At 40.2% G+C, this 27,306-nt stretch overlaps 3 protein-coding genes across 4 annotated transcripts; 1 reads left to right on the plus strand and 2 right to left on the minus strand.

Moving 5' to 3' along the window:
* Positions 1 to 22: 22 nt before the first annotated feature.
* On the minus strand, positions 23 to 9,052 carry tespa1 (thymocyte expressed, positive selection associated 1). The gene is made up of 12 exons (XM_079683000.1): positions 8,739 to 9,052; positions 7,208 to 7,389; positions 6,799 to 6,841; positions 5,834 to 5,874; positions 5,250 to 5,303; positions 4,649 to 4,688; positions 4,067 to 4,114; positions 3,875 to 3,970; positions 3,331 to 3,539; positions 2,059 to 3,182; positions 1,097 to 1,166; positions 23 to 312 (listed from the first exon to the last, which is right to left on the minus strand). The coding sequence occupies exons 2-12, from the start codon at positions 7,350 to 7,352 to the stop codon at positions 221 to 223; spliced, it is 1,962 nt and encodes a 653-aa protein (XP_079539126.1). The 5' UTR covers positions 7,353 to 7,389; positions 8,739 to 9,052; the 3' UTR covers positions 23 to 220.
* A 2,199-nt stretch (positions 9,053 to 11,251) lies between these two features.
* sp1 (sp1 transcription factor) lies at positions 11,252 to 20,005 on the plus strand. Of its 2 annotated transcripts, none has more exons than XM_079682247.1 (7): positions 11,252 to 11,269; positions 11,958 to 12,048; positions 12,651 to 12,727; positions 13,698 to 15,096; positions 17,121 to 17,262; positions 17,413 to 17,606; positions 18,109 to 20,005. In XM_079682247.1, exons 1-7 carry the CDS (start codon positions 11,267 to 11,269, stop codon positions 18,405 to 18,407), a joined length of 2,205 nt encoding a protein of 734 aa, XP_079538373.1. In that variant the 5' UTR covers positions 11,252 to 11,266; the 3' UTR covers positions 18,408 to 20,005. The 2 variants fall into 2 exon arrangements, with proteins under 2 accessions (XP_079538373.1, XP_079538374.1); XM_079682248.1 differs by having other exon boundaries at positions 17,416 to 17,606.
* LOC307039832 (cell division cycle-associated protein 7-like) lies at positions 19,509 to 26,262 on the minus strand. Its single transcript, XM_079682251.1, has 8 exons — positions 26,113 to 26,262; positions 25,197 to 25,601; positions 24,787 to 24,882; positions 24,398 to 24,550; positions 23,102 to 23,242; positions 22,804 to 22,953; positions 21,955 to 22,091; positions 19,509 to 20,206 (listed from the first exon to the last, which is right to left on the minus strand). The coding sequence occupies exons 1-8, from the start codon at positions 26,113 to 26,115 to the stop codon at positions 20,161 to 20,163; spliced, it is 1,131 nt and encodes a 376-aa protein (XP_079538377.1). The 5' UTR covers positions 26,116 to 26,262; the 3' UTR covers positions 19,509 to 20,160.
* Positions 26,263 to 27,306: the final 1,044 nt, after the last annotated feature.

The following is a 27,306-nucleotide window of genomic DNA, read 5'->3' on the forward strand; positions in this document are numbered from 1 at the left end:
ATTAATTAATTTCATCAAACCCTTTGAACTACAATAGTTTTATTGTTACTTATTTACAGTCTGTATGAGCACTGGGGAGAAACATAATGATTTGCATGTCCGGAAGTCTTATTGTGAAAAAAATTCTCTCAATTAACTACATTTTTTACAGAATCATCACATCTTAAGCCTCTGTTTAGAAACAACATTTGGTGCAGGAAATAGTCAACGTTTTTTTCCGTCATCTGTTATGTGTGTTTGATGAGGGGCTAACTTCTTCATCTGCATAGCCGCTGCTGTCTGACTGCATGCTGTCGCCCCGGACCATCTCACCTACACGAGGAGGGACACAAACACAGTCAGGCAACAACTCCATGCAGTGAACCACTGCACAAAAACAGCTGCAGTCTGACCTGAATCCACACACAAACGGTATGTTCCAGGTGACAAAAACACCTGCACATCGACATGCATACACAAATGCTTTCATTGCCCTCACATCTTATTTTACTTTGTATATTATGACTTTATAAGGACTTAACATGCCCAATTCCCTCAAATGTAAGGACCCAAAACAATATATCTAATGAGACAAAGTTCAAAGTGTCACAACTTTTATTCATTTGCGCAGCTTTTGCTCCTTAGAATTTTAAGTCCTTTTTCAATAGATTTGTGAAAGCTATTTGTTTCCTCACATCATGTTGGACCTTGTTAAAAGATCGACAGTCAGTGACAATATTGAAGTTTAGCAGTATGTTTACACAAACAACTATCTTTCTGCCACAAATCTGGTGTTAACTGTCATAGGTTGGACTGAAAACTCCTTTATCTACGGTTTAGAAATGTTTGAACTGTGTATGATTAAAAGCCGTTTTAGTTGTGGATGGGGTTCGAACATTGCCACACACCACTTCTTATGACTACAATGTTCAAATGTGTTGCCCATGTTTTACCTGTTAGTCCATTTCTGTGAAAAAAATTGAGCAGCAAAAAATGTTGGCAGACTTCATGCCGATAAATCTAGTTTCCCTGTTCCTGTTTTAAATAAATGACCTACCTATGACCTGTGCTTGTATAAAAAAACATTCCATTCACACAAAAATAATTATTAATATACCTTTAGACGACAGGGGGGTTGTTGTCGTCGTTTCAGATTTAACAAAATCTTCCTCTCCTGCACTATGCACCTGTAGAGTCAACAGGCAAACAGTTAGTATTATTTCCTGAATGTATACCATGAAACACTATTAGGCCTGACCAATGTCTTCTTTTATTATCCACATCACAATGGCTGATGGTGGTACAATAACTAATCCAATTTCACTAAAACAATATTGTGTATTGTAACAGTGTTCATTTGTTCATTCATAATCTTACAGTTCATCTGTCTGATTAAAACCTGATGTCCTTTAGCTTGATATAATTCAATGCAGTTGCAAAGTTGAGTGACCATGGCAATTGTCATATTTTCTGATAAATACAACTAATTTAAATACAACAAACACTTAAAGGTCCCCTATTATACTGTTTTTCATCAATATATTATAGTTCTGTTATATACAAAATATGTCTCTGAAGTGTTTGGCTTGAAATACCAAACAGATCATTGCAGCATACCATAAACCTCCCTGTTTCAAAAGTGCTGATTCTGTGTCTGTTACTTTAGATGAAAATAAGGAGCCACTCCCCACACCCCTCTGAGAGATATTTGGTTAAAAAGAACACAATGGTGCTCTAGGAGGAGAATCTGGTGATAAGGGGGGAGGGGGGTTACCTTGGTTGTTGATTGGCTAATGGTTACACAAGCCAAAACAATGTTATGACATCATATAGTGGCCAAAATCTGATCAGCTCATTTTCAGTTTTTATATAAATGGATCAGGACAAAAAGTGAGAGAATCTTTTTTCCTGAAACTTTCAGAATGTCTTTACACAGAGGGGACACATGTTGATGTATAAAATACCTGAAAAAGTGGATTTTGCATAATAAGCGACCTTTGATCTGGAGAAATGTTGTAACTTTTCTTTTTAATACTTAATTTTCTGAAAATAATAAATATTCTATTCAAGAGACAGTACCTCCTCCAGCTCGAAGGAGTTGACCTGTTGCAGGGGGTTGGAGTCGTGCCCCAGGATATGACGAGTCAGGGGATTCAGGTACTGGCTTCTCCCCTTGATAAATGACTCCTCACATTTCTGCAGAGGCATTACAGTAGAAGCATGACCGGCATCTGTTGCATTTGAGGAATGAGGAGAGACGCCGCCCCCCTCCCAGCCCGTCACAGTGATGCAGCACTGGGTGGGGTCTCCGTAGGGGGCCAGGACAGGAAGTGATCCAGGTGCATGAGTCTGTCTGGTGTCAGGCTCAGGGATAGAGATTTGTATATCAGGTTCATGAGATCCATCTATGCTTACTTTCTCAGAGGAGATACAAGTGTTTGTTTTTGGAATCATTGTCTGTTGACAGCAGAAAGGCGCCTGGTGTACACTCTCAACTATCTGCGGGCAGATTAGATCGTACGTCAACTTGGCAACTGGTTTCAGATCAGCAGTGCCAGTCTCTCTTTGAGATGCACATGAGTCCAGCTCGGTTTCTATCACAGTTTCTCCTGATACCGATGACGCTAGAGATGTTACACTGTGAGTCCTGCTGTCAAGGTCTGCTGCTCTGAAACTGTTTTCATCTGCATCAACATCATCTGTTTGTTTGCAGCCCTGCATCTTATGACAGGTTGTATTTCCATTTTGAAGAATGTCTTCATCCTCCATGCTCTGCTGTGTTTGCGCATCTTTCCCACTGTCACAGGATGTATCCCCATCCATAAGCAGCCTGACATCCAAGTCATAATCCCCCAAATCCAGTTTCTTTGTAGCCCCACTCTTGTGTTTCTCCAGGACTATATCCACAACATCAGGGAGGCTGGCCCTTTTCCTGGGTGAGGGCTGTGGAGAGGTGGAGTCTGACCCTCGAGGAGAGCCTGTGTAGAGACACATCTTGGAGACGGTGTCCTTCAGCCGCTCCACCGGAGAGCGCACCTCGCTGCGGATGCTGCCTCTGAAGCGCTCGATCTTCTCCACAGGAGACGAGGAGAAGGTGAACTCTGGTGTGGCCAGTTTCTGCAGAGGAGTGCGGGACACGTGAGAGTAGAGGGAGTAGAAAGCGTTGGCCATTGCTGTGAGGACTTGCACTTGTCGGAAACGACCTGGAGTAGGAATAAAATGCAAATTAAAACAAAGTTATATGGATGTCATTTGCCACGATTTCTTCACCTTATCACATGCCAAACATAAATATACAATCGAGTGACAGAGGTAACCAACAGCAGTGATTTAATAACTCAATGGTCTTACTAGCAAGAGAGAGGCTTGGGTCTTCCTCTCGTATCCGCCGTATCTGAGAGTCCAGGAAAACCCGGAAGTTGATGCCCCGAGACAGAGAAGGAAAGTTTAAGAAGCGAGGAGGGATGCGGACAGTGACCTGAGGCTCGTCACAGCCAAAGCCCAGTTCGTACAGCGTCTCCTCCGCATCCTCAGCACACAGCTGCAGGACCTCTGAGATACTAGAGCACATGTGAGGAAAAAGGATAAATCAAGTTATATCCCAGTAAAAAGGATTTTGTAAAGCCTTTTGAGGCACATTTTTGAAAAATACAAGCATGTGTAATGCTCATTGAGAGTAACAAAGTGCTTTAGAAAAGGTTTGGGACCGTTAAATACAAATGAAAACAATAAATTAAAAGTATCAAATTACATAGAATAAATATGATATGCAAATGTTTATTCAAGTGTAAACAGACATGAAAAAGATTGACGTTAAGGAGTAAAATATATTTGTAAAGCTTCACTAGGTCATTCAAAAGCAAAGTGCTGAGTTATTGGTCCTCAGAAGTCTCACCTCGATGTAGTTTTAAAGGTGGAGGAGGAGAGGCAGCTGGAGGCCATGCTGTGGCCCAAGTTTAGTTTCAGCAGACATTGTTCCTTACGAGGGGTACTGTGGACAAGACATGAGTAGAGACATCTAGTATTAATCTTAATAATATCTTAATATTCTGATATGTTTATATTGAGGTAGAAATGTTCCACTGACCTGGTGAGTCTGCCGGGACCTGGTTTGGAAGAAGGATGCTGTGCGAGGCTTCATGGTCAGTGGAGATTGAGGAAAAGTCAAAAAATCCATTAACCTAGTGTTTATTTAGTAAAGATAGTCAGATTTTAATAGATCTTTATAGCCCAGTAACACAAATGTGTCTCAAATAATATTTCAAAACTGAAAAAAAGAGTCCATACAATGGAGCATGAGAGCATTCTCATTCACACCTCTTGATCATTTCAATAGAAACAGACCCAGTCTTCAAAATAAGAAAGAAAACAGCGGTTGTTCGTTGTTGGGGTGGGGGTGTTGAACTGAACATACATGTTTTATAGAGGTGTAGCTCATAATGTCTATATAAAACTCACTAAAATGTGAGAAATATCTTAGACAATAATCTCCTTTATTTTGTTCTTCTGCAGAAAATAGGAACATTTAATTAAAAATATAGAATGACCTCTGTCCGTTTAATGATTAAAGCACCATGGATACTCATTATCTAATCTTCACTAATTAATTAGCGCGACAGTCCACTTTTCTTGTTGTTTCATTGTCCCTGATACTACAGCTGCTACTTACCAAGCTTTAGATGATATCTCCCCACCATTTAACAAAGACGCTGAAACAAAAAATAAACACATTTTGATTAAAAAGGAATATTTTGATATTGAGTGTTTCACAATTTAACACTGAAATGTAGGTTAATATCACAGCACACAATTCATCAATTTGTAACTAATCATGTGGACAGGCTGCTTAAGAAATCAAAACGTTATTGTACCAGAAAGTCACTAAAGGACTGAGTCATATTAATGTTAAGTAGATTAAGTACATTATGTGTATTCTTTTTTAGTTTGGTAACACCTCAAATAAAACGATATACTTCCCCTTCAAACAAAAACATCCTCCTTGGCAGAGTTACAGCAATACTGGGTAACTCTGGACATTTCTCTGACTGTGTCTTCATAAATATGTAGAACACATGTAAGCTTTATAAGAAATCAAACAAACATGGTGTGTGTGTGTGTGTGTGTGTGTGTGTGTGTGTGTGTGTGTGTGTGTGTGTGTGTGTGTGTGTGTGTGTGTGTGTGTGTGTGTGTGTGTGTGTGTGTGTGTGTGTGTGTGTGTGTGTGTGTGTGTGTGTGTGTGTGTGTGTGTGTGTGTGTGTGTGTGTACTCACCATCAGCACCAAGATTGAGTTCATCGTCACAGTTCCTGGCTTTCAGCACAGAGTCTAGAAGAAAAAGCAGTCAATAACTAAAATAACAAGTAGTTACACAAACGGCCAAATTCTTGTTTTGAAATCTTGCTCATATGTTTCAATAGTGTAATGTTTTATATTACTAAGTACTTTACAAATGTGAGGTTTTAATAGTTACATTGAATGTAACTTTATACTTTAACGTCACTAGCATTCAAATGGAAATATTATTTGTATTCCACTATAGTGATAGGCCATTTCCATTACAACATACTGATTGGATAAGATGTTATACCCAAATCATAAAACAAAATTAACAGAACATGATCACTTTTATGACTTCAACTGCCAAACAGTAGATACAATCATAAAATGATCTCCAGTTAACCAGCTACAACGGTAAAATGGTTATAATAATACAATATTACAACAATCAGAGGCCATTTAATTCTGAATTATTGTTGAACTATCACTTTAAGTCCATTCACTGATAAAACTTTTACTAGTGAAATTTGTTAACAAACAAAGGACATTGATATTCATTTGTTTAAGGTCATACTCACCAAAACTCAGCTGATCCGTGGTCTCTGAGCAGGCCTCTGCCCTGTAATTGAAATCCCAACAATAATGCATGAATACACAGGCAGTGTAATTTGCATGCTTCTTCTGTGAAATAATTCACTGAATTTCCATAGAGGGAATGTGGAGTGTGATAGCAGCCTAGCTACAGAACACACAGTGACATCGACTCCCTGCTCAGCTCGCAACAGGCGGCCGGCATTTGTCAACTTCCTCTTGCAGACATGTTGACACGCTGAGCGGCGTTATGGTCTACACCCGACAAATCTGGTCATTTTCATGTTGACTTCTCAGAATGCATAAACCACTCCTTTTACTTGTTTTGGCGTAAGTCATGTTTTAGACACTGACACGCTTTGTCACATATCTGACAGACAGCTTCCTTCTTGGTGATTGAAATAAGAGACATGAAACAATGTGTGTGTGTGTGTGGGGGGGGGGGGTGGTTGATATCCTTCCTTCAGTTTCATAACAGAAAGAAGGAAGTATTATTTTTGTCTAGTTACAAAATAATCTTACTCCAGACCGCAAATTGTGCATTTTTGTGAAACCCAGACTCAAGGACTTGTTGAAATGTTTGCATCAATATCCTAAGTCATTATTTTTTAGTCAACATTGCCTTAAAATGTTGTCTGCATCATGTCATGGCTTTGTTATTTAACACGGATAGATCTCAATTCAGAGCACTCTGACATTATGGTTTTAAACTAAAAATAAGATTGTTTTTTTCCAAGTGGAACAGTAGATATGCATCAAGTCTATTGTGGTGAGAACAATACTGTGGCTACCTTTCTACAACGTCTTCCTGGAACACCTGACCTCAGAGAGTTTCCACTTTCTACTTTACTTTTGGTTCAACCGGTTTCAAACGACTGACACCTTCACCTTCAGAGACTGAGTCTAAAAATGTCAATATAAAAACCAAAAGGAGTAAAGCGAGATGACTCACCCACAATTCTGGAGCCAATTCTCGATCTTTCCAGTAAAGCATCCTGTGGAAATCACAACATTTAGCATTACTGGAAATCCTGATAAAATAGCAACTCTTCATATTATTTCACTCTATGTTATAGTTGTCTTCTTTAACATGCATACCTAATTTGGAATATATTTTATGAAAGGAAATAAGGAAATAATAATATTATTTAGCTATTTCTAAAAGAAGAAGCATTTTTTATGTGAATCAATTTTCAACCGGGTAAGTTCTTATATTTGATGTATTAAAAGCATAAGTGACATGGGCCCACACTACTTCCCTGGAATGCTTGATCATATGCTTATATGCTTGAGCTCAGTTTATCTGTAACTAAATCAACAAATTGATTAGAGCTATGACACCCTGCTCAGTTTGGACTCACCGTCAGAGAAGACGTCGTCGTCGGCAGCTACAGAGGCCGAGGGGAGGGTACATAACGGCCCCTCGGGGTCCGGCTCCAGAGTGGAGCGCTGCCGGCGGCTGTTGATCCAGGCCCTCCGCCTCACTGTGGAGGGTGGGCTCTCCATCGCCTCAGATCACAGACAGAACATGGAGGGGTCAAAGCTAGACAGAAAGAAGAACAAGGAAATAAAAATTGAACACTTAAAACGTTTGACACCTAATCTCCATGACGTTGAGTGTTTTGTTCAAACATTGTTTATCAGCAAAGTAATCAACAGGATGTTTCTTCATAAAATGTGTCTTTTGGTTGGACAGGCCTTTTGCATTATTGTGCAATACTAAAACTCCAGAGGTCAGAAATTAGAGATTGCTCCATTTTAGCTTTTAAATTAATATTGTTTTCATTAAAATAAAAAAAAAGTTGGAATCAATAGTTGAAAAAAGTTGGCTAAAATGTAATACAAAGAGCATGTCTACACGCCCTAATGTTCAAAGCATTGTCTCAAAAATGGTAAAAGGAAAGGTGCTATTCCCTATCGGGAACTGACGAGGTGTCCCTGAGCTATAGGCCAAACCCCCAAAATATGCTCCAGGGGTGGTGAACCATGGCTCAAAATATGCATGAGTGATATCTAGTACGAGGGATATGTTAAGAGATGAAGGCTGCAATGAACGATACATTTCTTCGTTGATGAATCTGTTGATTATTTTCTCGATAAATATATTCTCGTTTGTATGAATAATTGTGTTGTAACTGTCTTTTCTCCCTGGGAATCACCTACCTCTATAAATACAATGAATCACTTACTAGATCAGTACTTATTACCTGTTTTCTCCACAACTCAAACATAGCCAGTTCAAAGAAAAATAGAAAAAAGAATAACATAAGATAATTTTGACTTCTTTAGAACTCAAACCAATGAATTGATTATTAAAATAGTTGGCAATTCATTTAGTAGTCAACAACTTGTCAAAAATTCAGCTCCAAGAGAGATACATTTGAAATTAATTGAGTATATTTGCCTTGTGACGCCGGTCAACAGAAAGGGACATTTCTTCTTATTTTTTAAGTTTAAGCTATGATTTAATTGAATTATTTATTCATCATAAAATACTAAAATGTCTGAGTGTGTTCAAATGAATTGCATATCACAGTTTATATAAAGTAGCTATCTACAATGAGGGACAAACAGAAAAGTAGGCACAGATATAAACACAGAATGATAGATAAAGCCAAATCAATTTAAATTAAAAACTTTTAAAGTAGAATAAAGTAACATCATGTTAATGAATACATATGTGAAAATGTATTTGTAATCATTCAAACAAGCTCATTTAAAAATACACCATGCCTTTTAAGATGATAAACCTTTGTGTGATCCATGAGATAAGCGATGGACAGGTGTCTACAGGCTGTATATTTAGCTGAATGGTGCGGACTAGCCCTACTGAGAGTTTATTATTAAGTTATTATTCAGAAAACAACGTTGAGAGAAGAGAAGCAGCTTTACCTTCATGGAGGCAGGTTTCAGTTGTGTCAGTGGCGCTTTTTCTCTCGTTTCCTGTTGTCGCAAGCTGAGATCTCTGAAACTGATCTGCGATCTTTAGCAAACCCTCAAACTGCATCCAGCCTGCTTGGGTTTCACTGATGACTTTACGGTGAAAATCATCAGTGCAGTTTCGTGTTAATTGTTGTGATCCTTGTCATGCTGGCCTGCATGTGTTGCTGAATTTGCGCGGAACATTAAGAGAGTTTGAGCAGACTGTAGGAAATGACTTTGCATCTCATCTGAAACTCAACAGTTCTATCAGCGTGGGATGCAGCTTCGACACATCCTGCAAAAAGCTGCAGTAAAAAGACTCATACTCATACAGTATAGTCGGAACAGTTTTTTTTTTAGAAATGTCACAGTTAATGGAAGACCAAGTGGTTATAATACTTATAACAACGTAGTTCATAACAATTGATTGCAGAGAAACACCCACATGACATAACGGTCATTTTTTTCTTTAAAATTATGAAGTCCATTAAAGACATACTCTCCGGAGCTTTCTAATTTGGGATGAATGGCCTGTATAAAATTAACCTCATAATATCAGATCACGAAACACTGCAGGTGACAATCATGTTTGGTGATTAGGCTACTGCATTACATAACTTTAACTTTTAGGATTTTAAATAATTGCTTTATTAAAGGTTAGTTAAGCATGTACATGTTTTAAGATCTATTATAAGCTACAAATGATGATGATAATTTGCCAGGTTTGGGCTGGTGTTCATCATCACATCTTCCAATGGATTTTTGAACACATCTGGACCACAACTATTTAGACTCATTTTAAATGATCATTCATCAAAAATCTATTATTTTGTAAATGTTACCCATTCTTGCTAAGAGAGATATTGCAAATCTTCTGTTAGCCTGATGATACAGTATGTTAACAACTATGTAATCCATGGTTTATTCTTTAATTGTTGACCTACTGAAATAATTAGGGAGCAATGGTTTATTGGAAAGTGAGACAACGTTGACACCAAGTGACTTTTTATTATTCGCATACCAAATGCTGTTTTTATCAATGTTTTTTTGTCCATCAACATGGAAACTGTATGTTTAATTTGTTTTGTTTTTAATTTTGGTGGACATAAGTTTTCTTTCTGTATGCTTTCTCTTTCTACTGAGGGGAACGCACATTATCACCAATTTACGTATAATGCCAAGTCATTCAGAATTTTTAGGTGAAAGCAATATTGCACATGGAATTTTTTTTTTGTTCTTTAATAAAGATAAACGAAGATTGGTAGACTAAATTTGCTCACTGATTTACTTTAGAAAAAGCAGAGTATTTACTCTAAGCTTTAAAAATGTGTTTTTAAGTTACTGGTTTCTTTCTATTTGATGTTACTCTAGACTTCTACTTTACTATAGGACATTTTACTCCGATCAATGTATTTTAGAGTTGAGGTTTGTCTTTACTTCGCAGGGCTTCAGATATGTTGACATTGCACAGTTAAAAAGCAAAGGTGTATAAATCATTAAATGAATGACCGCTGAATTTCATGCAGCTTTAGTTTCAGGGTCCTGGTATTTTCAAATGCGGGCTCATTGTCACACTGACTTGCTGGAACAGAGAGAGCAATTATTAATGTTATCACTAACAATGGTGCTTTTCAAGTTCAAAATATCTACCTTTAAAGTTCTTATAAAATGCCCAAAAATTTTAATAATCAGTAATAATGAATGCTATAATATAGCCTAATAGCCTTTATGATTATAACAGTGGCCATTTGTGCTGAATTGCAGTTATTAACCCAACCATTACCATGTTTACCTTCTCACCTCTATTGTTATTCTTGTTGTATGGGCAACTTTTCTTTATTATCTAAAAATGTCCATAATTGTTGTAGGCCATCTTTCTTTCTCTTTTTTTGTCTTGCAGATCCCCGAATAAATATAAAGGCTACATGATGAAGATAATACCATACTTTGAAATGTAGGACTTTAACTAATATTATGATATTGCTACTTATTTCACTTGTAAAGGGAGTCAGTGGATTGTGCACTTGCAGCAAGCTGCTTAACTGAAACAACCCATTGTTAGAAAGGGTCGCTGTCTGCTTGATATAAATCAGAGATAAATGGTCATTCCTGTCATTAACTGTAGCAACATCAGTGTGTTTGACTGCAGACAGTTTGGAGGATGCATGCTTGGCCTGAGGATGGACTCCACCCTCCGTCCTGTTTACATGGGCACATGTGCTGCTTCACTGACAGCCCCCTCGTACATCCCAATAAATGTAAGCCCTCCCACAAGCGAGCCATTTTCTCCTCCCAGCGCGGCTACAGCCAGTGTTTGAGTGTGATGGGGTCTCTTCTCCTCCACCCTGGCGGCCTCCTCCCGCCTCCTTGCTGTTTCCCAGCCCACAGGGCGCGGCCAGCGGCCACGGAGGCAAGACTTAAATACCCAGTCCGCCTTCCTCCTTTCCCTCCTCCGTGTTCAAAGCGTAATATAAGCAATGGCATCCTTACACTGCTAAATGGTAATACAATATCACAGAAGGAGTAACGGGAAATATCAATATTTGCGTAAACCTATTTACAAATGGCGCCATTTAAGCGGAAAACAGATAACCAAACGTCAATCATGCTCAGGGGAACAACCTACCTTGCTTTGTCCCGCCCAATTCTCTGCTTTAGGCCAATCACATTGGTTTGTTTAAGCTCGTTGGCAAACACGACTTGTTCCATTGGAGGAAAGCAACAATCCTTCGCAAGTAGCTCACAGAGGGGTGCGCTTCTTTTTAATTGCAGTAGTACAGTAAACAGTAAAGATGCCAACGTGCATTAGAATTGAGTAGAATTTAAGACATAACGGTCTTTCTTTTTTTAAATATCCTTTCACAATGTGATGCTGTTAAGGTTTGGTCATGTGGTCAACTGTTCTGATAACCAGTATTTCCACTATTGTGTGTTAAAATGACCTTTTAATTACCTCCGACTGCAAATCAACTAGGATCGTTCTAAATGAAGTGCGATATCAAAACCAAATGTAAATTAATGTAGTTTACATGCATTAGTCTTTAACTTTATGGTCAAAGTATAATGTCAACGTTTAACAGTACACAATAAAAAGCAATCTGCTGCTTGACTCTCAGTGTTCGTGCCCCACGAAGGCGTCGGGCTAACCCGGTGTTTAAATCGAACGCATATGTCTTTCTCCTTCATAAGGGGAGTCCGTCAAGTTTGTGTGAAGTTGTGAAAAGTTGTGTCAACCCGAAAAAAGAGCAGAGAAACTCCTCCCGTCTTCAAATTATGAGCAGTAAGTGAACTTTTTAAACTCAGAGGAATGTTATGAACGAAGCATTATTCAGCAATTAGAATAATAGTATACATTTTCTACATGTATTTACGGTTAAAGTATGATATTGTAATGTTTTCTAGCTCGTGTCTCAAGCAGTTTAAAAGTGACCAACTACTAAACTGCTAATTGTCGGTTTTTAGCTAACCGTGTAATAGTAACTCTAGTTCTTCATTCACACACAATTCATCCACATCAATTGAAGTTTGTCATATTCAGTTGAGCTAGCTAGGTTACAGTAGTAATGCAGTTTAAACTATGTCGGTCTCTTAAGCTAATACTTAGCAGTTGTTCTGAACATTACTTGTTGTGTTGACTTCTAGTTAGCTTAGCTAATATGCTAGCTGGCCCTTTTGAGCACTTGGCGTGGATTTCCTCGTATTTATCTAAATTACTTCACATTAGAACATTCCCTAAAGTTGAGTTATTTTCGTGAGGTCTACCATGCGTACATGTGTGTTTTCTCCAGATTGTTGAACCCAGCGTTATCTCATTTGGATCGTCCTCTGGTTGAAATGTAGCTACTTTTAATAGAAGTGATCTTACAAACTCTTCTTCCGCAGATCAGCAGCAGGGTGAAATGGCCGCAGTGGAGAGCGGCGGAGGCTACAGTCAAAAGCGAGACACAGGAAATTCACAAGTAAGTTAAATAGAGTTTCGCTGTTTCTCAAATCCGATGATCGCAAGCCGAGAGACCGTAACTTTAACGTAACACGCTACACCATTTGACCCACTTATAACAAATGATATGTATTCCCTTCGGTTCGGTTTGAATCTGTCATCCATCTCAGTCGGGACTTGTACGGGTTGTTGATTTTCTCTCCGGAGCACATGTCACCGGGGTGGGGAATGGGCAGGTAAATTTCGCCCACACGGGGTGTTCCCGTCAAACCGCGGCACTTCATGAGCATTTCGCTCGGCCCATTTGGCTGGCCTTGGAGGGGGTGGCTAGAGGAGTGTGTCAGTTTATAGGGCAAAATGAAGTGGGAGGGAGATGGGTGGGTTTGGGGGGAGGAGAAGCCGAGCCCGCCGCTGCTCTGGAGAACGTGTGGTCCCTCCCATCCTCTCCCACCCTGCGTCCCCTGGACTTCTTACTACAGCAGCACCGGTCTCTGGGAGGGACTGGAAACAGACGTGCATAGTTTTAATATTATGAAGGGCGTTTTTAGAGTACGGCAATATAGCAGGGTTAGATTTACAAAACTAGTTCCATAATGTATTTTGCTGTATATTTTTTTATTTGTATTGTTAAATCTACCCCATGAATTTGAAATTATACATTAACATGTTTTTGTTTTGTTTTTTTATAAATCCTTTTGTCTCCTTAGTTCAGGTTCTGAATTTTGTTTTAAACATTGTTTATTACTTGTGTAATTTCCCTGGTCTTATTATTCTAATTCTATTTTAGTCATCTGTTTTATTGTAAAGCAGCATTCAGGGTTGTGTTCCAATTGTTGTTGGCATCAGTTTATTTATTTGAAATTAGTGGATATTTTGGACAGACATTCTTCCTAGATTTGTACCATTAGCATGTATGTTAGACGGCAAGATCTATTTTCACGATATAGATTCCGTCTGTTATCTTTTTCTTTCATGTTTTCTCTCTCCAGGACTCACAGCAGCCGTCTCCTCTCGCCTTGTTGGCAGCCACTTGCAGTCGAATTGACACCCCAGGAGAGGGTGATTCATCTGCAGACCAACAACAACAAAACCAGCAGCAACAGCTGGACTTAAACCAGGGTGTTTTCACCTCTACAGCCAATGGCTGGCAGGTTATCCCTCTTAGCGTTCAAACAACCTCAGGCACTAACACTGTCACCACCGACTCATCAGGGATCATGACAGTAGGAGACATAGGCAAGTGCAGGCAGGTGTTGTCACAATCAGCAGTTGCTGTTAGCACCCAGCAGCAGCAGCAGCAGCAGCAGCTTCAACAGCCACAGCAATACGTAGTAGCTCAGGCTCCATCAATGCACGGTCAGCAGGTGCTTACCACCATGTCGGGTATGATGCCCAACATCCAGTACCAGATTATTCCCCAGTTTCAGACGATAGATGGCCAGCCTCTGCAGTTGGCACATGCTCAGCAGGATAATACGGTATCTGCTGGAGCAGGGCAGCAGTTTCAGATAGTGTCATCCGCCAATGGCCAGCAGATCCTAGCTACGACCAACAGAGCTGGGGCTGGAGGAAACATCATAACAATGCCCAGTCTCCTCCAGGGAGCCATCCCCATACAAAATATAAGCTTAGGTAATGGCATGTTACAAAACCAACCCCAGTTCCTGGCAAATATGCCTCTGTCATTAAATGGAAACATCACTTTGTTGCCCGTCAGCACCGGAACAAGTGGAGGGGGAGATGCAAGTGGTGGAGGGGATACAGGGGGGAACCAAATTATACAGCAACAGCAACATCCAGTGTGCAGTGCGGCAGCTTACATGACAAGTGCGCCGACTATCACCACGCAGGCCTCTTCTTATGGAATCGCCCAAACGCACAACAGCAATGGAGTGACCTTCCAGCAGAGCGTATCTTCTCTGGGTGTCCCCATACAGCCAGACAACAGAGACGGGCTGCAGCCACAGCAGATCCTGATCCAGCCTCAGCAGATCATCCAAGGCGGAGCCCCCCTCCAGACCATCCAGGCCGGTACTGTCACGACCGCTGGGGGCCAGGTCTTTACGACTCCGACACTCAGCCAGGAAGGGCTTCAAAATCTTCAAATTATGCCAAACACGGGCCCCTTCCTCCTGCGCACTGTAGGCCCCAACGGCCAGGTGAGCTGGCAGACCATTCAGATCCAGAGTCCAACGGGGCCTCAGATAACGCTGGCCCCGATGCAGTCTCTCCCTCAACTCGGCCAGGCTCAGGGGGGAGCTGGCGGAGTATCTGTCAACACCGTGCAGATCCCAGGCCTCCAGACCATAAATCTCAACACGATCGGAGGCACTGGCCTGCAGATGCACCAGCTGCAGACGGTTCCCATCTCCATCGCCAGCTCAGCAGGTCAGTCAGTAGCCTGCTCTCCAAGAATAATTCATGTTCAGTGTAAAACAAGTCATTAGCCGCTTTCACACCAAGTACTTTGCCGTACTTAGTTCCCAGCACTTAGTACCCCCATGGAACTAAAGCAGATCGCGTTCACACCGGAATAAGTCCCTGAGGGAAGATTACGCAAATTAAGCCGCTGACGTCACTTCTTCTTCTTCTGCTTTGGGTTTACTAGCAGACCGCAAACAACTTCATAGCGTATACTGTCGCCAGAAGTCCCTGGCCGGAAGTCCCCGGAGTTGGGGACTGGCTTCAGTAGAAGCTGCTGGGACTCCCAGTAGCTTCTACTGAAGCCTTCCGCCAGAACGCCGAAACCTCCTCATCTCCATCGCTCCCAGTCCCATGTTTTCTTTTGTGTTGCCATAAGTTAGTCTCTCTGCGTTGGTGCGCTGGGATAATGCTAATAATGCTAATAATGCTAATGCCAGCAAATACAATGGCGGCTTCACAAAACCTTTCTGAGTTTTATGGGGTGTGGTTTGCATTTCGCCCAGCCAATCAGAAATTGGAACTTTTTTCTCCCTAGGAAACCTGCTCTCTAGCAGGGACTGAAAAGGGGGTGAAAAGTTCTCATGAACTAAGTTCTCTTTTTGGTGTGAACGCAAAATCCCAGGAACTATCGGAACTAAAAGGGAAAGTACGGGGTAAAGTACTCCGGTGTGAAAGCGCCTAATAGTATACATATTTTGTTGATGCTGCAAATATTTTAAAAATTGACTTATTTACTCAATAATGGCATCATCACACAGGACTTTCATAATTTAAAATGTATTAATATATGTTTTTTTTTAAGTTGTTTTACTTTTATCAGTACTATTCAGACATCTTTACATACATTTGAGCTTTACTCAAAATAATGGAAATGTTGTGTTTATATCTTCTAGGAAAAACTGATAAACAACAAATATGATAGTACACAGTAATTGTTCAGCGGTACAGTAAATGGCAGTTGGGCTGAGTAAACATGTTAAGTAGTCCAGATTCTCTCTGTATTGACATTTTTCCCTCACACCGAAAACTGTCAGTATCCTATATCTCTGGGTTTGATCCCTTTTGCTCCGTGTGTGTGTGTGTGGAGCTTGCTCTGCTGGTTTAACCGGTTCAGCTGGCCCAGGGTTTCCTGAACACTTCACGGCACTGCATGCCTTTTTTATCTTGTTGACAACTTTGTATCTTTTGAGTTTACACTGAGATGACATTAAAGAGTTGTGGTTGGCCACTGTATCATAGTACAGGTGTAACTTGAACCTTCCCATTTAATAGCAGCCATTATCACGTCACGTGTTAACCCCTCTTTAGTTTTGCTATTGGCAGCCCCTTACATTATGCAATAATACATTAGCTAGCCTACATTTGTGATGTTCGTGAAGAATCATTGGGTCTGCTTTGGTGCACGTGATTTGCGCGGTTATCCTTATAATGAAATCATGTGCTTCCCATCAGCTACGTATTTAGATGGCTCTGTTTACTGGATGGCATATTTTTCACTCTCTGTGGTCACATCACAAACGTTTAGGAAGCAGAAATAACTGGTTCTCTGTATACTCAATCCGAGATTAATAAAGGATGTGTCCGGTTAAAAAAAAAAAAAAAATGGATTTTTTTTTTTTTTTACTTTGGAATAATAGTCAAAGCCTGCAAGCCTCAGGTTTCCAGGCACTTCACTGTTTATTCATAAATGAATTACTAAACTAGTTATAATCAACACGTTCATCTCAATGGTACTTGCACTGTTAGGTACACGTCAGATTTGTAAGCCTGTTGAATAAAGCTATTGTAAATGCCCATAAACAATACAATATCCAAAACCAATCAATTCATCACCTTACCTATTACAGTAGATTGGATCAGAAATGACATATGGAGTGGGATGGATTTTCGTAAAGGAAATAATACAGGAAAAAGTTGATATATGATGTCATCTTTATGTGAAATGTATAGAAGATGCTCACATTAGTATTTGTATTTCATCACTCCAGTAGACCAGGCGCTGCAGGGGGGTGGAGAAAGTTTGGATGACGGCACAGCTATGGATGATGAGGATTTAAGCCCACAACCTCAAGGGAGACGTAACCGCAGAGAAGCCTGTACCTGCCCCTTCTGCAAGGACGGAGAGGGACGGTATGTCACTGACTTTGTTCATTGTTTGTTTCATAGGGAATTTTAGAAAGACAAACTTCTATTATAGCTGATTTGATGTACCCTCTAATTGTTGGTAAAAATCAGAAAGCCTCTAACTCTTCTGATTGTTTTGTTTTTGAATACATCAAGCAGGGACCCTAATAAAAAGAAGCAGCACATTTGTCACATCTCCGGCTGTGGGAAGATCTACGGCAAGACGTCCCACCTGAGGGCTCACCTGCGCTGGCACACGGGAGAGCGACCCTTCGTCTGCGGCTGGTCCTTCTGCGGCAAAAGATTCACCCGCTCAGACGAGCTTCAGCGCCACAAGAGGACGCATACTGGTGAGCATTCTGTTTAGTGAAGGACATTCAATCTCACACAAAAGTAATAAGTCAATAACTTAATATTAGAAATGAAAGAAGGGCCACATTATTCTTTTTTTCTAACATGATCAAATAATTACTCAATTGATGGAATATGAATTGCATATTTTGAAACCAGTTCTTTCTTTGGGTTTAAATTGGAATGCTTATCTTTTTTTTTTTATTAAATCTGAATGAAAGTAAATGTCCTCAAGGTTCAGTGTGTCATCTTGGTGCTTTGGGAGATTTCTGATATCTGACATTTTAAAGGCCAGAAAATTACTAAAGATAATAAATCACAGAAAAATGGATAATGCAATTCTGATCCACTTCAATCTTGCATAATATCATCTTATCTTGCATCTTCTCATTAGAATATTTAGATACAAAATTGTATAACATTCTTAAATGGTCTGTTGTAGTCTGGTAATACCCGCTGCAGTATTTTTATATGTTGACTTTTGTTCCTCCCTTCTTTCAGGTGAAAAAAGGTTTGTTTGCACGGAGTGTCCCAAACGCTTCATGCGCAGCGATCACCTCTCCAAGCACATCAAGACCCACTTGAACAAGAAAGCAGTCCCCACCAGCAGCAGCACGGTCTCCACCGACCCAGCATCCCCTACAGGAACAAAAGTCATCACAGGCACCGTGTCATCTGGTGAACAGCACACCATTGTCACCATGGAGACCTTATCCGCAGAAAGCATAGCTCGATTAGCCAGCAGCGGGATCAGCATGATGCAGGTGGACCTTCACCATATGAATGGAAACAGCTACTAAGGACTGTGTTGGAGCAGGAGGACAGGCGCTAGTGGATGATGCATTTTGGACATTTGGGGTAAAAAAGGGCATGTGGGACTGCAGACACGGAACCTGTCCGGCGGGAGAGGCGGTCTCAAATGCAACACACGGACACTATTGATTATGACAATTGAGTCAGGAATAATAAGCTCCATCTTGTATTTAGATACCTGTAGCGTTTAAGGGTCAGAGTTGGATGAAAATGTTTGGTTTAAGAAATCATCATGAAATTGTATTTCCCCTAAAATGACATGTCACTACACCAAGATTTGACCCACACGCACTCAGTCCTGCTTGATAGTGGGACTGCAGTAACACACACTGGCACGCTTGATATTAAATTGGCAGCTGGTAATACCCTCTCCACGAGCTTCTTTAGGAAGGAGAAACACTACTAAGGAACTCTCACTTGTTTCCAAGGCTGTGGGCTTAGCTGCCTGTCCTCCTAAACATCAGGTGGTTCCAGCCGACAGACGGGGCTGCTGTATTTGGCTTAAAAGCCCATAATGCTAAATTCATCCCTAAAAATCCTAACAATTTAGAACAATAAACATTTTGTTTTTTCTCTCACATTTCTGGGTTCAAACTAACGATCAGTGTCTTGGGGCTAATATGGAAAGTGTTTTAGGAGGAGTGCAGGTCAGAGCCATGAGTGCTATTATCATGTGAGGATGTAGGTGTGTCAGGGCACTGAAATCCTGAGAATAACTCTTTAACCTCTTTTGTAGGTACCTATTCAAGCCATCAAGCTTTGATATGTTTATCATAGCAAAACATTTTGATTTTTTTTATGTATATATCTTTTGGAAATGTAAAGGCTACAGAATTTCTCAGCTTGGGCCGGATCATCTTTGCATGATTGCAGGAGATTGCCTCTCCGTTGTATGAACTCCTCATGCACAATCAAATCTTAATCTTCTGTTATTACTTTTATATATATATATGTAGATTACATGTTTAAATTTAAGAGCCTTTCTGCCATAGAACATATACAGTACAGATCTTCCAAGAGATTTCCCCTGTGGTATACTCATCATCTTTGCCTTGCAGTCGTGTCAGTTTGTTTTCTTTCGATGGAAAACTGTTTCTTTTTAGTCATATCTGGAGTGAAGTATTTTGTTATGTCCAGACAGCATAAATATGTAAGCTCAAAACCAAAGGTTCATACTCATTTAATAAGCAAAACTAGGGAATCCTTCTTTGGTCCGTCAACTTTCTAATACTTTGTCCTTGTGGTATGCAGATGTTAAAGGTCTAACTGGAAACTATCCAGCTTGAGGCACAGCACCGGACACAAATCCCTTGGTTAAGGAATTTAAAAAAAAATGTTGCAATGTAATTATGCTAGGGTCAACATTTTTTCTGAAAAGATCATTCTCACCCGTTTCATTGTTTCAGGAATCTGCTTTATTGGAAAAATAATTATATCCTATGACAGGAATTGTATGTTTATAACTTTCCTTTGAAACTCTATAAACAAGTGCCCTTATTTTTCAGCCCCATTTTAATATTGGATTTTATATTGTATGTAAACAACTACTGCAAATGCCAACAGCTGGATTAAAATTATAAATATATTTTGTCTTTTTTTTCATCTTGTCTCAATGAAACATGCACAACAATCAGCTGATTATAAAATACTTTATTCATTTAAAATCACAGCTTTGGTATGATTTATTTGTATTAAAACAGACTTAACCATAAAACTGAACAAACACTCCACCTAGTGTTATCACATCTCTACATCGTTGTCCTCATTCTTCAGTTTACTCCGGAGGCTGTAAGGAGAGAAATAAAACAATGCAGAGGTCAGCGCCTTCACTTCATGTACAGTGGGGCAAAAAAGTATTTAGTCAGCCACCAATTGTGCAAGTTCTCCCACTTAAAAAGATGAGAGGCCTGTAATTTTCATCCTAGGTATACCTCAACTATGAGACAGAATGAGAAAAAAAAAAAAAAATCCAGAAAATCACATTGTCTGATTTTTAAAGAACAAGATTTCTGGCTCTCACAGACCTGTAACTTTTTCTTTAAGAGCCTCCTCTGTCCTCTACTTGTTAACTGTATTAATGGCACCTGTTTCAACTCGTTATCAGCATAAAAGACACCTGTCCACAACCTCAAACAGTCACACTCCAAACTCCACTATGACCAAGACCAAAGAGCTGTCAAAGGACACCAGAAACCAAATTGTAGACCTGCACCAGGCTGGGAAGACTGAATCTGCAATAGGTAAGCAGCTTGGTGTGAAGAAATCAACTGTGGGAGCAATTATTAGAAAATGGAAGACATACAAGTCCACTGATAATGTCCCTCGATCTGGGGCTCCACGCAAGATCTCACCCCGTGGGGTCAAAATGATCACAAGAACGGTGAGCAAAAATCCCAGAACCACACGGGGGGACCTAGTCAATGACCTGCAGAGAGCTGGGACCAAAGTAACAAAGGCTACCATCAGTAACACACTACGCCGCCAGGGACTCAAATCCTGCAGTGCCAGACGTGTCCCCCTGCTTAAGCCAGTACTTGTCCAGGCCCGTCTGAAGTTTGCTCGAGAGCATTTAGATGATCCAGAAGAGGATTGGGAGAATGTCATATGGTCAGATGAAACCAAAATACAACTTTTTGGTAAAAACTCAACTAGATGTGTTTGGAGGAGAAAGAATGCTGAGTTGTATCCAAAGAACACCATACCTACTGTGAAACATGGGGGTGGAAACATCATGCTTTGGGGCTGTTTTTCTGCAAAGGGACCAGGACGACTGATCCGTGTAAAGGAAAGAATGAATGGGGCCATGTATCGTGAAATTTTGAGTGAAAACCTCCTTCCATCAGCAAGGGCATTGAAGATGAAACGTGGCTGGGTCTTTCAGCATGACAATGATCCCAAACACACCACCCGGGCAACGAAGGAGTGGCTTCGTAAGAAGCATTTCAAGGTCCTGGAGTGGCCTAGCCAGTCTCCAGATCTCAACCCCATAGAAAATCTTTGGAGGGAGTTGAAAGTCTGTGTTGCCCAGCGACAGCCCCAAAACATCACTGCTCTAGAGGAGATCTGCATGGAGGAATGGACCAAAATACCAGCAACAGTGTGTGAAAACCGTGTGAAGACTTACAGAAAACGTTTGACCTCTGTCTTTGCCAACAAAGGGTATGTAACAAAGTATTGAGATGAACTTTTGTTATTGACCAAATACTTATTTTCCACCATAATTTGCAAATAAATTCTCAAAAATCGGACAATGTGATTTTCTGGATTATTTTTTTCTTTCTCATTTTGTCTCTCATAGTTGAGGTATAACTAGGATGAAAATTACAGGCCTCTCATCTTTTTAAGTGGGAGAACTTGCACAATTGGTGGCTGACTAAATACTTTTTTGCCCCACTGTAACTATAAAGGCGGAAAAGCAATATAAAAATCAGATTCCAGATAAACACTTTCATAAAAAAGGGATGTTTCTTTCACATTGATCAGCAACTTGAAACCACTAAAACGTATCAAATGAAATCTCGATTAGTTCCCCACCTGCTGAGGTAGGAGTGGACGTCAGAGAAGCCTTGGTACTTGGCAAGAGGGAAGAGGTTGCCGGTCGGGCAGCGGCCCTCACGCTTCCGGCAGAAGCTGCAGTTGCAAATGCCACGACAGGGAGGACACTTCCAATCCTGGGAAGATAACCACATAGTAAAACATTTAAATGACTGGGTTAAGAATGAGAGAAAGTAACAAATGTACAAATATATCAGTATTTAATGACAACACTAGTCTGCCAATACTTTGAGGTGCCTGCAGGGGCTGCAAATGAACATCAGAGAAACGTGGCCTGTGAACAACCCGGTGTTTAGAAGCAGGCCGATAGATATTGTTTATTTTTTGTCTTGCCACTTAATTAATGGAGGGTTCCTAGAAGTGTAGAGCTACTATAGGGGGAAAGGGTACACTAACACAAATGTCCATATTTAAAACATAGTCTGAATGCCACAAAAACATTTGTAATTCAAAGAAATAATAAGGCTCACATTGTGCCACAAATCTTGAAGGGAAGTTAGTTTATTTACTTTGCCCTTAAATACAATTAGTCACAGTAAATGCCTTTTTCAGGCCGTGTGAATATACAGAGTTGTTACCCATGTGATCCAATTGTTAAAAAGTCTAATATACTTGAGACTTTATTTTAACTGACCAATAATGTCCACACCAGGATTTTAAAATTGGCATGCACTTGTAAAAACAGCCATTTTAAATGTGTATAAAACGTGCCTCAAAATCTCACTTGATATTTTTGGTAAATAACAATTTCCCCATTTTAAAAACTGAGATTATCTTTGGTGCATCTTCAACAGTGTAAAGTGTGTATTAGTGTGTTAGCAGCCTCACTGGATCGCACAGAGCCTTCTTTACATCCTCTCCGTATCTGTTTTTCAGACATGGCCCACAGAACTGACCCACAATCCCTCTGCAGTCCTCACTGCGGCAGCACGTCTTGGTGTCAACTGTTTTCTGACGGCACTGATGACATGTCGTGCCCTGAAAACACACAAACAAGTCGACAGGTACGCTGACATTCTACAACATGTCATGCATTGTCTTTAGCTTTGGCTACAACCTCACATGATGTGGGCACACATATTTAAAAAAAAGAGCATGTCAGGTAGAGTAGAGCTGGGAAAATCACTGTGTCTCTGTTGTAGACTTTTTCAGTCATGATGTCTGCCACCAGCTCAATCTCTTCCTCTGTGATGTCCTCCACAGGACGGATACAATGAGGCTTGCACGCAGTAGGCCGCGGGGCAAGGCGCCGTGGGGCTTGACGTACCTGAAGAAAAAAAAATGACGATTATAAGTTATTAAACTTTAAAAAGGTCACCCATCATGCAAAATTCACTTTTTAATGTCTTTTATACATAAATATGTGTTCCCGGTGTGTCAGGAGACCCACAAAGTGTCAGAAAACACAACCCTCTCTTTTCCTCCTTACCCACATCTCTAAAAACGGGGGAACAACGGAGCTGATCCAGATTTGCTGCGGTCGTGATGACATATCGCAAATATGGGCTGGCTTTATGCCCGCGGCCCTATCAGAAACAATGCACGACGTGTTTTGGAAGTTAAATGGGCCGTTTCTCAATGTCGAGTACACATACTGCAGAGCCACTATTTCAAGTATACTACGTCATCGAGTGGCGCCGAAGGACTGTTTAAATGCCAAGCATTCTGCGCCACTCTATGACGTAGTCTACCTGAAATAGTGGCTCTGCAGCATGTGTACTCAACATTGAGAAACGGCCATGGTCTGTGTTTACATTAGCAAGCATCGTTAACACTCAGAGCTAATGCTGTACTGGAGAGAGTATGTGTAAAAAAGCCGGATATAAAAAGGTACCCACCTTGTGGCAAACTTGTGAGAGAGAAAACATTTGAGCTCCAAACTGTTTCAGAAATAATCCTTGATGTGGTTTGGAGCATAATATGGCGTTTAATCATGGCAGCATTTAGCTGAGTATCTGGGTAGAATCCTCCTGCATGAGCTCTCCTCTTTTTCTTCTTTTTAAAGCTACGGACCCATCTAACAGGGCTGGGATAGAGGGGTATGAGGAATGCTAGAATGGGTGATCCGTTTGGTATTTTGAGCAAAACAGATTCTGAGACCTATAATATATGCCTAAAAATAGTATAATAGGACACCTTTAAGTTTAACCCAGAAAATGACACAACACACCAAATAGGTTAGCTAGCCCTAGAAAAAGACCAACACCTGCTCAGCTATTTAACCACTTTACAGTACATATTACAAAGATCAAATGGAATGTAGCATGTCCACGCTTGTATAATGTTGCTGAAGGGTGATACAACACTCATGTAGTTTTAAACAAACCCACACTCCTCCTACAGCACGACACATCCAGTGCTGTAGTACAATGTGTTTCTAAACATTTTCCACTTGTCCTTGATAAATGAATGTGCTGCTGACCTCCAGCAGCTCCTCCTCCAAGCTCCACTCCACTTCTTCCTTCTTAGGGGATAAAGGTCCCTCAAATCCCCCCATAGAGCGAGTCTGTCTGCGAGACGCCCGCTCTGGGTTCCTCCTGGTCTCTCCTGCAGCTTCAGCAGAGCGAGGGGGACGCTGCAGCAGATGGTCAATAAAATCAACTCGGAACAAAACTATTAAAAACAGAGATCTTCTCAATTCTCAGTTTAAAAAATGTAGCCATCTATCTGTATCTAAATATATTTCTCCTATGGTTTACACTTTCAAGCAAGATATGAATGCTCTAACTGTATTTCCACCTCCTCTTTTCTTTCTATTAAAAACTGCAAAAACATCTCTATTGTGAGATACTTTTTCTTAAATTAGCTCACAGAATTTTTCTCTTTCTTCATCTCCGGGCCGGTTTGGTTTTTCAGAATCCCTGCACCTCCTGGCATCTTCTTCAGGTCCGACATCAGCTGAGCGAACTGTTAGAAAACATGGAGTGAACAATTATAGACAAGGTACAATTAGAAGTTTCTCAAGTCAGTGTAGCAGGGATATTTTTTTAGCACTAAAAACTAATACAGTTTTTACTACATTCAAATATTATTACGTTTTCATGAACTTTCATTCATTAGTCAAATCTAAGGACATATACTTAAATGATATCCAGGCCCTGGCCCAACAGCTCTACCTTTATTATCTGTTTCGTATTATTAACTTAGCCACTACTTTGGGAACCGCTGTTAAATCAAGCAGTTTTCAAATAGTACAATATTGTAAATAGTTTCTGGTTTACCATTGCTTTGTTGGCCTTGATGGTCCGTTCTCTCTTGTCCAGGAAGGAGGCAGGTACATCTTCTGCTGAATCGGATCCTTGATCTTTCTCAGGATCTACGGCTGTCTCTAGGGCTGCCTCTAGGGCTGTCTCTAGGGCTGTCTCTACGGCTGTCTCTACATCTTCACATGCAACACGTTTCCTCTTCTTTGCCGGAGTGGTCTTTCCTGCCCGCTTTAGCAATCTTTTCTTGGTCATCTTCTCTTCATCTTCTGCCTCCTCTTCATCAGTGGACTGCTGGGTAGAGGGAGTGGAGCGAAGTGCCACTCTCAACTGGAATTTTTGGGACCCAGAAAATGGTTTAGATGTGGCCCTCTGCTTCTTGGGTGAAAGGTCAGGCTGGTCTTCATCTTCCAAATGTGAATCCTGATGGAAAACAAATTAAAATCCAATGGAATTTCTTTTTGGCTACTGATACATCTCTTACACCAAAGTTTTCAAAGTTAAATTGATCTGATTTTAACAAAACCTCTCGTTGAAGACAAGTAGAACTGCTGCATTTCTGTTTTCAAACAGGGTAACATTATCGTACGACAATATTCCTAATTTGCCAGCGTTATATTGTAAAACAACCAATAATTGCCTTTACTAAATCTATTTATTGTTTTCAATCTGATGCTGGATCTTGCAGTATATTTAGGAAAAGTCACTAATAGTCTTTTACGTCGATTTCACTGTCAGAATCAGAATAGCCGTAAAATGTTCTCTCATTTTCTGAGTCCTCCTCGAAAACATCGGTTAACGCTAGTATTTTTGTGACGGCCTTCATCCCAAAAGTCCCTGTCTGATGCACAAATATCACAACAAATGTCGTTGTTAACAATTTTAAAAACCATGTATAGTTTCAATTTAACGTGATAATAATAAGTTACTTTACCATATCTATTCTTGAAAACCGTGACCCTCTAACTCCTGAAGTTTAGCTAGGCCCGCCCGCCGCGCAGGTACCAGTTTCATTAATCTGATTGAAAACTATAGATGCTTGTTTTGAAGCTCAGAGCAACACGGATGCACAGAATGAAGTATCGAACCTTATCACTTATTAACTCCGCCCTAAGAGGAGGAAATTATGATGAAAACGTGCGCCCTTTCAAGACACAAATGTTTTGCCTGAGTTACTGATAACTTTCAAAAAGTTGTACTATCGAATATTGTCGTGATAAAATGAACGCAAAAAGGAGTTTTTCCAAGCAAATTGAAAAATATAAATTATATATAATATAAAAAGACCTGGCATGAATTGAATCACAGCAAAGGTGAGTGTGTGTGTGTGTGTGTGTGTGTGTGTGTGTGTGTGTGTGTGTGTGTGTGTGTGTGTGTGTGTGTGTGTGTGTGTGTGTGTGTGAGTGTGAGTGAGTGTGTGTGTGTGTGTGAGTGAGTGAGTGAGTGAGTGAGTGAGTGAGTGAGTCTCAGTAGAGGAAACATATATACAGAATATACAAGGGTAGAACTTTACATTAATGGTGTGTAAGCAAAGCTGTGTTCAAGGAGACCCATCTTCAAAGATAACAAATACTCACAAAACGAAATGTAAATCAAAACCAGTAGATTCTAAGTGGTCATTTGAACCTTTTGAGAGCTAACTATCATCATTCTCACAACAACAATGCTGCACATGCCCTATCTTACATCATGTTAGCATGATATTACTAACAAAGCAAACAAAAAAACATCACAGCTGTAGGTTGCTTCTTTACTCAAAGTATTTATTGTTCTGTTAAACATAATAACTTGTGTAAGTGTGTGTGGTTTTCATTTTCTTCAGCAAATTGGAATGGCATCAGTTATTTGATCATTAACCAAAAATATTGTACATTTTCATAATTTTTGATTTGGCAATCTGCATTATTTAGATTGAAAAATCCTAATTTCAATTTAGTTTGTCATGATTTAATAAATGCATCTTGATTATGGCATAATATATCATGATTCTGACTTGTTTCTAATATGTAAGCTATTCTGTTCGCTTCCCTTATAATTTGGCTTCTAAGTATTTTAAGGGACCCTGACAGAATGATGCTGACGACACCTCACAGCTGCAGGCAACAGCCCCCTTGAGTGCTGTTGCTTT

The sequence above is a fragment of the Notothenia rossii genome, assembly GCF_949606895.1.
Source record: "Notothenia rossii genome assembly, chromosome: 5".
Lineage (NCBI taxonomy): Eukaryota > Metazoa > Chordata > Actinopteri > Perciformes > Nototheniidae > Notothenia > Notothenia rossii.

What these genes read in the sequence shown, in the direction of transcription:
- tespa1 (XM_079683000.1), bottom strand. Translation starts at nt 7,352, where the DNA reads ATGGAGAGCCCACCCTCCACAGTGAGGCGGAGGGCCTGGATCAACAGC. An exon ending in CGACGACGTCTTCTCTGACG is followed by an intron (nt 6,842 to 7,207) that starts GTGAGTCCAAAC and finishes TGATTTCCACAG; the next exon opens with GATGCTTTACTGGAAAGATC. An exon ending in CCCAAGCCTCTCTCTTGCTA is followed by an intron (nt 3,183 to 3,330) that starts GTAAGACCATTG and finishes TTCCTACTCCAG; the next exon opens with GTCGTTTCCGACAAGTGCAA.
- LOC307039832 (XM_079682251.1), bottom strand. An exon ending in AAGTCTACAACAGAGACACA is followed by an intron (nt 22,954 to 23,101) that starts GTGATTTTCCCA and finishes GTGTGTTTTCAG; the next exon opens with GGCACGACATGTCATCAGTG. An exon ending in GTCCACTCCTACCTCAGCAG is followed by an intron (nt 20,207 to 21,954) that starts GTGGGGAACTAA and finishes CTCTCCTTACAG; the next exon opens with CCTCCGGAGTAAACTGAAGA.
- sp1 (XM_079682247.1), top strand. An exon ending in GAGACACAGGAAATTCACAA is followed by an intron (nt 12,728 to 13,697) that starts GTAAGTTAAATA and finishes TTCTCTCTCCAG; the next exon opens with GACTCACAGCAGCCGTCTCC. An exon ending in TGCAAGGACGGAGAGGGACG is followed by an intron (nt 17,263 to 17,412) that starts GTATGTCACTGA and finishes GAATACATCAAG; the next exon opens with CAGGGACCCTAATAAAAAGA.